Raw genomic sequence first — 12,182 nt, 5'->3', positions numbered from 1 at the left:
GGAGGCCTGTTTGGGTCGAGCAGCTTTGGGCAGCCGGCGACATCTTCCACCAACGCCGGCTTTGGCTTCGGGACGTCCACCTCCAACAGTCTGTTTGGGGGGACGAGCACAGGGGGGCTGTTCTCCAACCAGCAGAGCAATGCCTTCACGCAGAGCAAGCCCGCGGGGGGCTTCGGAAGTAAGCTCGCACTCTCGTAGGCGCACTTTCCCTGCACGCTCCCACGCTCCGCGACATCCTCCCGACCACAGGGTGATCAGAAGTGAACACAATGCTCCAAGCGCTGCCTCCCCAGCATTGGCAGCTCTACCTGGGACGTCAGTGGGCTGGGAGTGTGTTGCCAGTGTGTCTGCTGTGGCTCAGTGGGCAGGGCACTGAACTGGAAAGGGTGTTGGTTCAATAGACAATAGGTGCAGGAGGAGGCCATTCGGCCCTTCGAGCCAGCACCGCCATTCAATGTGATCATGGCTGATCATTCTCAATCAGTACCCCGTTCCTGCCTTCTCCCCATACCACCTGACTCCGCTATCATTAAGAGCTCTATCTAGCTCTCTCTTGAATGCATCCAGAGAATTGGTCTCCACTGCCTTCTGAGGCAGAGAATTCCACAGATTTACAACTCTCTGACTGAAAAAGTTTTTCCTCATCTCAGTTCTAAATGGCCTACCCCTTATTCTTAATCTGTGGCCCCTTGTTCTGGACTCCCCCAACATTAGGAACATGTTTCCAGCCTCTAACATGTCCAACCCCTTAATAATCTTATATGTTTCAATAAGATCCCCTCTCATCCTTCTAAATTCCAGTGTATACAAGCCTAGTCACTCCAGTCTTTCAACATATGACAGTCCCGCCATCCTGGGAATTAACCTAGTAAACCTACTCTGCACGTCCTCAATAGCAAGAATAACCTTCCTCAAATTTGGAGACCAAAACTGCACACAGTACTCCAGGTGCGGTCTCACTAGCGCCCTGTACAACTGCACACAGTACTCCAGGTGCGGTCTCACTAGGGCCCCGTACAACTGCACACAGTACTCCAGGTGCGGTCTCACTAGGGCCCTGTACAACTGCACACAGTACTCCAGGTGCGGTCTCACTAGGGCCCTGTACAACTGCAGAAGGACCTCTTTGCTCTGGAGACACAAGAAACTGCAGATCTTCAGGCCTTAAGGAATAGGAGTATAATTAGGTAATTCGGCCCATCAAATCTACTCCGCCATTCAATCATGGCTGATCTATCTCTCCCTCCTAACCCAATTCTCCTGCCTTCTCCCCATAACCCCTGACACCCGGCTGTGAGTTTGAGTTCAGTTTATTGTCACGTGTGCCAAGGTACAGTGAAAGGCTTTGTTTTGCATTTCTACCAGTCAGCGTAAAGACGATACATGATTACAATCGATCCATACAGATACAGGATAAAGTGAATAACGTGTTTAGTGCAAGATACAGTCCGATCAAAGATAGTCCAAGGGTCTCCAATGAGGTAGATAGTAGTTCAGGACCACTCTCTGGTTGTGGTAGGATGGTTCAGTTGCCTGATAACAGCTGGGAAGAAACTGTCCCTGAATCTGGAGGTGTGCGTTTTCATACTTTTATACCTCTTGCCTGCATCTAAATTTGGTTTGAGACTCTGAATAAAAATGAGAACAAAACCGAGCAAAACTTTGGAGTCCGTTGTCCTCACGAGATGTCAAAATGCCAGTGGATTGCAGAGTCATAGAACTATACGGTGCGGACATGTGTGAGAGTCTAGAACTAGAGGGCATAGCCTCGGAATTAAAGGACATTCTTTTAGGAAGGAGATGAGGAGGAATTTCTTTAGTTAGAGGATGGTGAATCTGTGGAATTATTTGCCACAGGCGGCTGTGGAGGCCAAGTCAGTGGATATTTTTAAGGCAGAGATAAAATTATTGATTTTCTTGATTAAATTAACGGAATCAAGGGATATGGGAGAAAGCAGGAACGGGGTACTGATTTTGGATGATCAGCCTTGATCATATTGAATGGTGGTGCTGGCTCAAAGGGCTGAATGGCCTCCTCCTGCACCTATTTTCTATGTTTTCAATTAATTTATTTAGTCAGAGGGCGGTGAATCTGTGGAATTCTTTGCCACAGTCGGCTGTGGAGGCCAAGTCAGTGGATATTCTTAAGGCAGAAAGAGATAGATTCTTGATTAGTACGGGTGTCAGAGGTTACGGGGAGAAGGAAGGAGAATGGGGTTAGGAGGGAGAGATAGATCAGCCATGATTGAATGTCGGAGAGGAATTGACGGGCCAAATGGCCTAATTCTCCTATTCCGTATGACATAAGCCCACCATGACCATGCCAACTGAGTTGACACTTTTGGCAAGTCCCATTTGGCCCATATCCTCTCTGAACTCTTCCTATCCATATAATTGATAGTTATATTAATTATTACACACGCATGTGTGTATATATGTGTGTGTTTACATATGTGTGTCTATGTTATTGCATTACCAGGCCCAAGTTGCAGCAAGTAAGAAAATGTTATTGTAGTCAGTAGGCGGCACGTTGGCGCAGCGGGTAGAGCTGCTGCCTCACAGCACCAGAGACCCGGGTTCGTTCCTGACATCGAGTGCTGCCTGTGTGGAGTTTGCACGTTCTCCCCGTGACCTGCGAGGGTTTCTTCCGGGTGCCCCGGTTTCCTCCCGTACTCCAAAGACGTCGTTTTGTGGGCTAATTGGCTTTTGTGGGCTAAATGTAAATTGTCCCTAGCGTGTGTAGGATAGTGTTGGTGTGCGGGGATAGTTGGTCGGGGCGGACCCGATGGGCCGAAGGGCCTGTTTCTGCGCTGCGTCTCTAAACTAAATGAAACATGGCAATTTGACACTGGACTCTGGACTACTTAGTTTAGTTTAGTTAGAGGTAACTAAAATAGAGAGAACTCTATTTCCTGGAGATAGAGTGCGGAAACAGGCCCTTCGGCCCACCGGGTCCGCACCGACCAGCGATCCCCGCACACTAACATTATCCTACACCCACTAGGGACAATTTTTACATTTCCCAAACCAATAAATCTACAAACCTGCACGTCTTTGGAGTGCGGGAGGAAACCGAAGATCTCGGAGAAAACCCACGCAGGTCACGGGGAGAACGTACAAATTGTACAGACAGCACCGGTAGTCGGGATGGAACCCGGGTCTCCGGCGCTGTGAGGCAGCAACTCTACCGCTGTGCACTGGAATTTAGAAGGATGAGAGGGGATCTTATCGAAACGTATAAGATTATTAAGGGGTTGGACACGTTAAAGGCAGGAAACATGTTCCCAATGTTGGGGGAGTCCAGAACAAGGGTAGGCCATTTAGAACGGAGATGAGGAAAAACTTTTTCACCCAGAGAGTTGTGAATCTGTAGGATTCTCTGCCTCAGAAGGCAGTGGAGGCCGATTCTCTGAATGCATTCAAGAGAGAGCTAGATAGAGCTCTTAAGGATAGCGGAGTCAGGGGGTATGGGGAGAAGGCAGGAACGGGGTACTGATTGAGAATGATCAGCCGTGATCACATTGAATGGCGGTGCTGGCTCGAAGGGCCGAATGGCCTCCTCCTGCACCTATTGTCTATTGTGCCGCCCTCTAATATACAAGGTGAGTGTGACTGCTGACGTGCCTCTCACTGTGTCCTGTTGCTGCTACAGCTTTTGGAACCAGCACCACTGGCGGAGGACTGTTTGGAACCACCAGCACGGCCTCCAACCCTTTCGGCGGCACTTCAGGGAGCCTCTTTGGTGGGACCACCTTCACCACTACCGCCCCCACCGGCACCACCGTTAAGTTCAACGTGAGTACGTCTGCACCAGGGAGTAGTGGAAGCCTGGGTGGGGCGGAGACGGAGAGGGTTATGTGTGGGTTAACCTGTGACGAGCATTTGTCGGCACTGGGCCTGTGCTCGCTGGGGTTTAAGGGGGACCTCAATGAAAGGTGCCCAATAGTGAATGGCCTGGATACAGTAGATGTGGAGAGGATGTTTCCACTAGTGGGAGAGTCTAGGACCAGAGGGCACAGCCTCAGAATTAAAGGGCGCTCCTTTAGGAAGGAGACGAGGAGGAATTTCTTTAGTCAGAGGGTGGGGAATCTGTGGGACTCAATGCCACAGACGGCTGTGGTGGCCACAAGTCAGTGGATATATTTAAGGCAGAGATAGACAGATTCATGATTAGTGCGGGTGTCAGGGGTTATGGGGAGAAGGCGGGAGAATGGGGTTAGGAGGGAGAGATGGATCAGCCATGATTGAACGGCGGAGTAGACTTGATGGGCCGAGTGGCCTAATTCTTCTACAGTTAATGAGTCGGGAGTTACATACAGTGCCTCCATAATGTTAGGGACAAAGACCCATTTATTTATTTGTCTCTGCACTCCACAATTTGAGATTTGTAATAGAAAGAAATCCCATGTGGTTAAAGTGCACATTGTCAGATTTTAGTCGGGTATTTTTATACATTTTGGTTTCACCATGTAGAAATTACAGCTGTGTTTATACAAAGTTTCCCCCCCCCCCCCATTGTGAGAACTTGGGCAGGGCCTACAGATGTGCAATGAATTGTGAACAGGCGGCAGTATACTCACAGCAACGGGCAGCATCTGGGGGTGATGAGCCATTCTATTCCTCTTGCCTTTCCTGTTCCCGCAGCCTCCGACCGGCACGGACACGATGGTGAAGTCCGGAGTCAGCACCAGCATCAGCACCAAACATCAGTGCATCACCGCCATGAAGGAGTACGAGACCAAGTCCCTGGAGGTGAGTGGCAGGGTCCCAGCGCCACACACGCAGGCAGGCACGCACGCACACAGGCACGCACACATGCAAACAGGCACGCACACGTATACGAACAGGACAGGTGTAGAGGGATATGGGCCAAACGCAGGCAGGTGGAAGCTGGGTGTCCTGGCGCTGTGAGGCAGCAGCTCTACCCGCCGTGCCACCCCTGAGCAGGTGGAAGCTGGGTGTCCTGGCGCTGTGAGGCAGCAGCTCTACCTGCTTTTACACGGTGCCGACTCTCATTCCGTGCCCTTTGCCTTTCGCAGGAGCTGAGGATGGAGGATTACACTGCCGGCAGGAAGGGTCCGCAGGCCCCCTTGGGGAGTGGGGCCGTGCTATTCGGCGCCCCCACGGCCAGCGCCGGCGCCGGGCTGTTCGGTGCCACGCCCGCCAACCCCGCCGGCGGCTTCAACTTCGGCCAGAACAAAACCAGCTTCGGAGCAAGTGAGTTGACGGGCCGCTAGACTGGATGGCAACCAACCTTGCCCGCCTGCCTGCCCGCTGGGGCGGGGCGGGGCTGGAGCGTGCCATGGTGGGCAATGCACAGAGTCGCACAGTCATCCAGTGTGGAAACAGGCCCTTCGGCCCACAATGTCTGTGATGAGCATGAGTTACCCCTCAGGACCTGGGTCCTCTGTGTCTCGGATTTGGGGTGGTCTCCTGTTCAAACCCACAGTGCCTACACGCTGCATGGAGCGGGCACCTGTAATGCAGGAAACATGTTCCCAATGTTGGGGGAGTCCAGAACCAGGGGCCGCAGTCTACGAATAAAGGGGAGGCCATTTAAAACTGAGGTGAGAGGAAACTGTTTCACCCAGAGAGTTGTGAATTTGTGGGATTCTCTGCCACAGAGGGCAGTGGAGGCCAAATCACTGGATGGATTTAAGAGAGAGTTAGATAGAGCTCTCGGGGCTAGCGGAATCAAGGGATATGGGGAGAAGGCAGGCACGGGTTACTAATTGTGGATGATCAGCCATGATCACAATGAAGGGCGGTGCTGGCTCAAAGGGCTGAGTGGCCTCCTCCTGCACCTATTGTCTATGTTAATTGTGGAGCGCACGGACATGGGGGGAAGTGATGTACCAATAAATGAGGAGTGCTCTGCCCTGTCCTGTCTCCATGTGTCACATGTAGCAGTACAGTGGAGGAGCAGGCCTTTCGGCCCACAACATCTGTGATGAACATGTTGCCCAGACCAACTCTCAGCCACCTGCAAATCCTTCCATTCTCTGCATATCCATGCCCCTGTCCAACAGTCTCTTAAACTCTCCGATCTGCCTCTACCACCACCCCAGGCCCTGCGTTCCAGGACCTCACTAAGTGTGTCCCACTCATCTCCATTAAACCTTCCCCCTCTCGCCTTATAGCTATGCCCTCTAGAGTCACAGAGTGATACAGTGTGGAAACAGGCCCTTCGGCCCAACTCGCCCACACCGGCCAACAATGTCCCAGCTACACTAATCCCACCTGCCTGCGCTTGGTCCATATCCCTCCAAACCCGTCCTATCCATGTACATGTCCAACTGTTTCTTAAACGATGGGATAGTCCCAGCCTCAACTACCTCCTCTGGCAGCTTGTTCCATACACCCACCACCCTCTGTGTGAAAAAGTTACCCCTCGGATTCCTATTAAATCTTTTCCCCTTCACCTTGAACCCATGTCCTCTGGTCCTCGATTCCCCTACTCTGGGCAAGAGACTCTGTGCATCTACCCGATCTATTCCTCTCGTGATTTTGTACAACTCTATAAGATCTCCCCTCACCCTCCTGCGCTCCCTGTAGTATTAGAAATCAGTGTCATTAGTATCCAAATCTAGTATTCGATTTTCCACTCTAGGTTAATGGTACTGATTGTCTACCCCTCTCATCATTTATGGACTTCTATCAGGTCTCCCGTCAAACTCCAACGCTCCAGGGAAAACAATCCAAGTCTGTGCAGCCTCTCCCTGTAGCTGGAGCCCTCTAATCCAACCTCCCCCTGTAGCTGGAGCCCTCTAATCCAGGCAGCGTTCTGGTGAACCTCCTCTACCCCCTCTCCATCCTCTCTCCCTGTAGCTGGAACTCTCTAATCCAGGCAGTGTTCTGGTGAACCTCCCCTACCCGCTCTCCAACCTCTCCCTGTAGCTGGAACTCTCTAATCCACGCAGTGTTCTGGTGAACCTCCCCTACCCGCTCTCCAAACTCTCCCCGCAGCTGGAACCCGCTAATCCAGGCAGCGTTCTGGTGAACCTGCTCTGCCCCTCTCCATCCTCTCTCCCTGTAGCTGGAACTCTCTAATCCAGGCAGTGTTCTGGTGAACCTCCCCTACCCGCTCTCCAACCTCTCCCTGTAGCTGGAGCCCTCTAATCCAGGCAGCGTTCTGGTGAACCTGCTCTGCCCCTCTCCATCCTCTCTCCCTGTAGCTGGAGCCCTCTAATCCAGGCAGCGTCCGGTGAACGTCCTCTACCCGCTCTCCAACCTCTCCCCGTAGTTGGAGCCCTCTAATCCAGGCAGCGTTCTGGTGAACCTCTGCCCCCTCTCTAACCTCTCTCCCTGTAGCTGGAACCCTCTAATCCAGGCAGCGTTCTGGTGAACCTCCCCTGCATCCTCTTCAAACCCCCAGACCCTTCCTGTAATGGGGGTGAGCAGGACTGCACGCAATGCTTCAGACGCTGCCCGGCAGTCCCTGATGGAAGCTGCTGCCCCCTTGTGATTAGTTCCGTACATTGCTGCTTCACCCAGCGGTAGAGTTGCTGCCTTACAGCGAATGCAGCGCCGGAGACCCGGGTTCGATCCCGACTACGGGCGCTGCCTGTACGGAGTTTGTACGTTCTCCCCGTGACCTGCGTGGGTTTCCTCCGGTTGCTCCGGTTTCCTCTCACACTCCAAAGACGTACAGGGTTGTAGGTAAATTGACAATAGACAATAGGTGCAGGAGGAGGCCATTCGGCCCTTCGAGCCAGCACCGCCATTCAATGTGATCATGGCTGATCATTCTCAATCAGTACCCCGTTCCTGCCTTCTCCCCGTACCCTCTGACTCAGCTATCCTTAAGAGCTCTATCCAGCTCTCTCTTGAATGCATTCAGAGAATTGGCCTCCACTACCTTCTGAGGCAGAGAATTCCACAGATTCACAACTCTCTGACTGAAAAAGTTTTTCCTCATCTCAGTTCTAAATGGCCTACCCCTTATTCTTAAACTGTGGCCCCTTGTTCTGGACTCCCCCAACATTGGGAACATGTTTTCTGCCTCTAATGTGTCCAACCCCTTAATAATCTTATATGTTTCGAGAAGATCTCCTCTCATCCTTATAAATTCCAATGTAATTGGCTTGGTAAATGTAAAAATTGTCCCTAGTGTGTGTAGGATAATGCTAGTTTGCGGGGATCGCTGGTCGGTACGGACTCGATGGGCCGAAGGGCCTGTTTCCGCGCTGTATCTCTAAACCCGCTGCATTTCGAGGCATTGATTCTTTTTTTTTTAACCGCAAAAATAATTTTAATCAACTATTTACAAAAATGATATGTACCGTACAAAAATACAGACAAGCCCACCACCACAACACTAAATAAAGCAGACATTCTTAAACACTGAATATTAAATCACTATTTCCCCATCCTTAGGCATTGATTATTTTTTGGTTTATTAATCAAAAATATTTATTCAAATATTAAAATAATACATACAATACAATAAAACCAAAACAGAGCCCACCAGCATAATAACTGTCTCCAAAGACGTGCAGGTTTGTAGGTTAATTGACTGGGTAAAATGTAAAAATTGTCCCTAGTGTGTGTAGGATAGTGTTAGTGTGTGGGGATCGCTGGGCGGCGCGGACCCGGTGGGCCGAAGGGCCTGTTTCTGCGCTGTATCTCTAAATCAAAATCTAAAAATCTAAAATACAAGACAAACAATAAACCACTGTACAACTATCTGACACACCTTGTCCAGGATGCATCCCACTCCCCGTGGTGCCCAGCGGTCCCGGAAACCCCCCAGGGTGCCCGTGGACAGCGCGTGGTCCTTCTCTAACCCCACCCGGGCGCGGACGTAACCCCGGAAACGGGGCAGGCAGCCGGCTCGGGCAGAGCCCTCTCCCACCTGGCGCCGTGACTTGCGGATGGCCAGCTTGGCTAGGCCCAGGAGCAACCCAACCCAACCAGGACATCCTCAGCCCCCCCCACCCGACCCTCTCCCCTACACACAGGGTGCCCATAGATGAGGGCAGTGGGTGTGAAGTGCAGCCAGAAGGCAAGGCATTGATTCTTGGTGGGCAGGTGAGGATTGGACACTGGGATGTTGTTGCTTGGGGCAGTCTGTGGTCCATGTGGTCAGTAAAGCAGCTCTGGCTGGAGTGGGGAAATGCCTTTGACTGGGGTTGGACTGTCTGGTGCTGCAGGCTATTGCATTGAATGGCCTTTGCTATTATTGTCTGATTGTGTGTGGGTGAGATGGTGGTCTGATTCGTGGACAGTACTGGCAGGTTAGTCAGCGTGCAGGGAAAGTTTCAACTTCATCATCCAGAACCCTGAACTTTACTTTAGTAAAACTTTACTTTAGAGAGACAGCATGGAAACAGGCCCTTTGGCCCACCGAGTCCACGCCAACCAGCGATCCCCGCACACTAACACTATCCTACACACACTAGGGACAATTTACAAATTTTACTAAAGCCAATTAACCTACAAACCTGCACGCCTTTGGAGTGTGGGAGGAAACCGGAGCACCCGGAGAAAACCCACGCAGGTCACGGGGAGAACGTGCAACGTAGAAGGATGAGAGGGGATCTTATTGAAACATATAAGATTATTAAGGGGTTGGACACGTTAGAGGCAGAAAACATGTTCCCAATGTTGGGGGAGTCCAGAACCAGGAGCCACAGTTTAAGAATAAGGGGTAGACCATTTAGAACGGCGATGAGGAAAAACTTTTTCAGTCAGAGAGTTGTGAATCTGGAATTCACTGCCAATTCTCTGAATGCATTCGAGAGAGAGTTAGATAGAGCTCTTAAGGATAGCGGAGTCAGGGGTTATGGGGAGAAGGCAGGAACGGGGTACTGATTGAGAATGATCAGCCATGATCACATTGAATGGTGGTGCTGGCTCAAAGGGCCGAATGGCCTCCTCCTGCACCTATTGTCTATTGGAACTCGGGTCTCTGGCCCTTCTGCCCATCTCCTCCTCGCTAACCAACATGCCCCCTCTAAGTTGGCCCCATTTTACCACATCCCTGTCAACCTTTCTTATCCATGTATCTGTCCAAATATCTTAAACGTTGCAATTGTACTCGAGAAATGGCCGGAAAGACGGCAAGTGGCTGGTGGTGATCAAAGGCTCTGTGAATGCTGCAACAATTCAGGAGCTTGGAATGTTCGCAAACTTGCACTAAAGCCAGTGCAAGAAAGACCGCTCTCTGGGTGTGGTGGGATGGTTCAGTTGCCTGTCCCTCAATCTGGAGGTGTGCGTTTTCACCCGTCTCTGCTTCTTGCCTGATGGGAGAGGGGAGAAGAGGGAGTGGCCGGGGTGAGACTGGTCCTTGATGATGCTGCTGGCCTTGCCGAGGCAGCGTGAGGTGTAGATGGAGCCGATGGAAGGGAGGTTGGTTTGTGTGATGGTCTGGGCTGCGTTCACAACTCTCTGCGATTTCTCGTGGCCTTGGGTGGAGCTGTTCCCAAACTGTGCTGTGATACATCCTGATAAAATGCTTTCTGTGGCGTATCTGTACGAGTTGGGCCATAAAGCAATGGTCAGTTGTTTAGGACAGGGATGGGGATGTATCATGTGTGGATTTTCAAAAGACCTTTAAGGTGCCACAGGTGAGACTGTTGCATGAAGAGACGTGTACAGTTGGGATGTGTAGGAAGGAACTGCAGATGCTGGTTTCAACTGAAGATAGACACAAAGTGCTGGAGTAACTCAGCGGGTCAGGCAGCATCTCTGGAGAGAAGGAATGGGTGATGTTTCGGGTCGAGGCCCTTCAGTCTCCCGACATGCTGCCTGACCCGCTGAGTTACTCCAGCATTTTGTGTCTATCTTTGACGCGACGGGTCAAGACCCTGCTCCGTCTGAAGAAGGTTCTTGACCCGACTTGTCACCCATTCCTTCTATCCAGAGAGGATTGTTTTCCACTGAGTTACTCCAGCGTTTTATGTCCATGTCCAGTTGGGATGTTGTACTAACATGGCTGAAACTTGGGCTGTGTGATAGAAACGGCTTGTAATAAGGTGGCTACCCAGTTTCAACCACTTCCACAGTGTACTGATGATGCAACGATACTCAGTGCTGTGATATTTCATTGTCACGTGCCTGGGTAGTGATTTAGTTTTTGTTTTCCGTTCAATCTAGTAAAATCATACCATAGATTAGTTTAGATATACAGTGTGCAAACAGGCCCTTTGGTCGATCGAGTCTATGCCGACTAGCGATCCCTAGGGATTACTAGATTGTACGGAAAACAAAAGCTAAATCACTACCCAGGCACGTGACAATGAAATATCACAGGACTGAGTATCTGGGGACAATATTTCAGTTCTACCCTACACACACTAGGGGACAATTTACAATTTTACCAAGGTCAATTAGCCTGCACGTCTGTGGAGGTGGGAGAAAACCTACGCGGTCACGGGGAGAACGTACAAACTCCGTATAGACAGCACCCGTAGTCAGGATGGAACCCGGGTCTCCGGCGCTGTGAGGCAGCAGCACTACCCGCTGCGCCGCTCTATAGAATGGGATGTGCACAATCATAGATAAGTAGAAACATGCAACAGTAGACGGCCAAGTGCACAAAGAGCCACCACATCTCTGGCGCCAACAAAGTTGTTAAGAGAACAGTCTTGGTCATAAAGACCCACAAAGAATGGATGGAAAAGGCCAAGTGTAACTTCCCCACACAGACACTACGGGCTGCAGTGTCCTGGCTGACCGCAGAAGGCACAACATGCCGGAGTCACTCCACAGGTCATCTCTGGTGAACATGGATGGGTGATGTTTCAGGTCTTCACACCTGGCCCGCAACGTCACCTGTCCATGAGTTACTCCAGCACTTTGTGTCCTTTCCAGGTGTGTTGAACGTGTAAAGGCGCCCGCCCTGTAGGGGCACAGAGATGGAGACGGGGTACTGCTGGTGGATGAAATGCAACGTGGGCAAGGGCTTTCTGTAGTTTGGGGGAAGGATAGAAACAAAAGTGCTTGTAAACCTGTAAGTGTACAAAGGCTTGAGGGTGCGTTAGCACAGTGTTAGTTTAGTTCAGTTTATTGTCACGTGTACTGAGGTACAGTGAAAAGCTTTTGTTGCGTGCTGACTAGTCAGCAGAAAGACGATACATGATTACAATCGATCCGTCCACAGTGTATAGACACATGTACAAGGGAATAATGTTTAGGAAAATAACTGCAGATGCTGGTACAAATCGAAGGTATCACAAAAA

The 12,182-nt window shown here is 50.8% G+C and overlaps 1 protein-coding gene across 1 annotated transcript in view; it reads left to right on the top strand.

Moving 5' to 3' along the window:
• The window catches only part of nup98 (nucleoporin 98 and 96 precursor), a 102,958-nt gene that overhangs the window by 24,095 nt on the left and 66,681 nt on the right, over positions 1-12,182 (top strand). Inside the window, 4 exon segments of the mRNA XM_078401936.1 lie at positions 2-178; positions 3,653-3,795; positions 4,645-4,752; positions 5,040-5,217. Coding sequence (XP_078258062.1) covers positions 2-178; positions 3,653-3,795; positions 4,645-4,752; positions 5,040-5,217 — 606 coding nt within the window.

This window comes from Rhinoraja longicauda, chromosome 7, assembly GCF_053455715.1.
Source record: "Rhinoraja longicauda isolate Sanriku21f chromosome 7, sRhiLon1.1, whole genome shotgun sequence".
NCBI lineage: Eukaryota > Metazoa > Chordata > Chondrichthyes > Rajiformes > Arhynchobatidae > Rhinoraja > Rhinoraja longicauda.
Note: the sequence above shows the minus strand (reverse complement) of the source record. Positions and strands in the feature narration are given on the sequence as shown.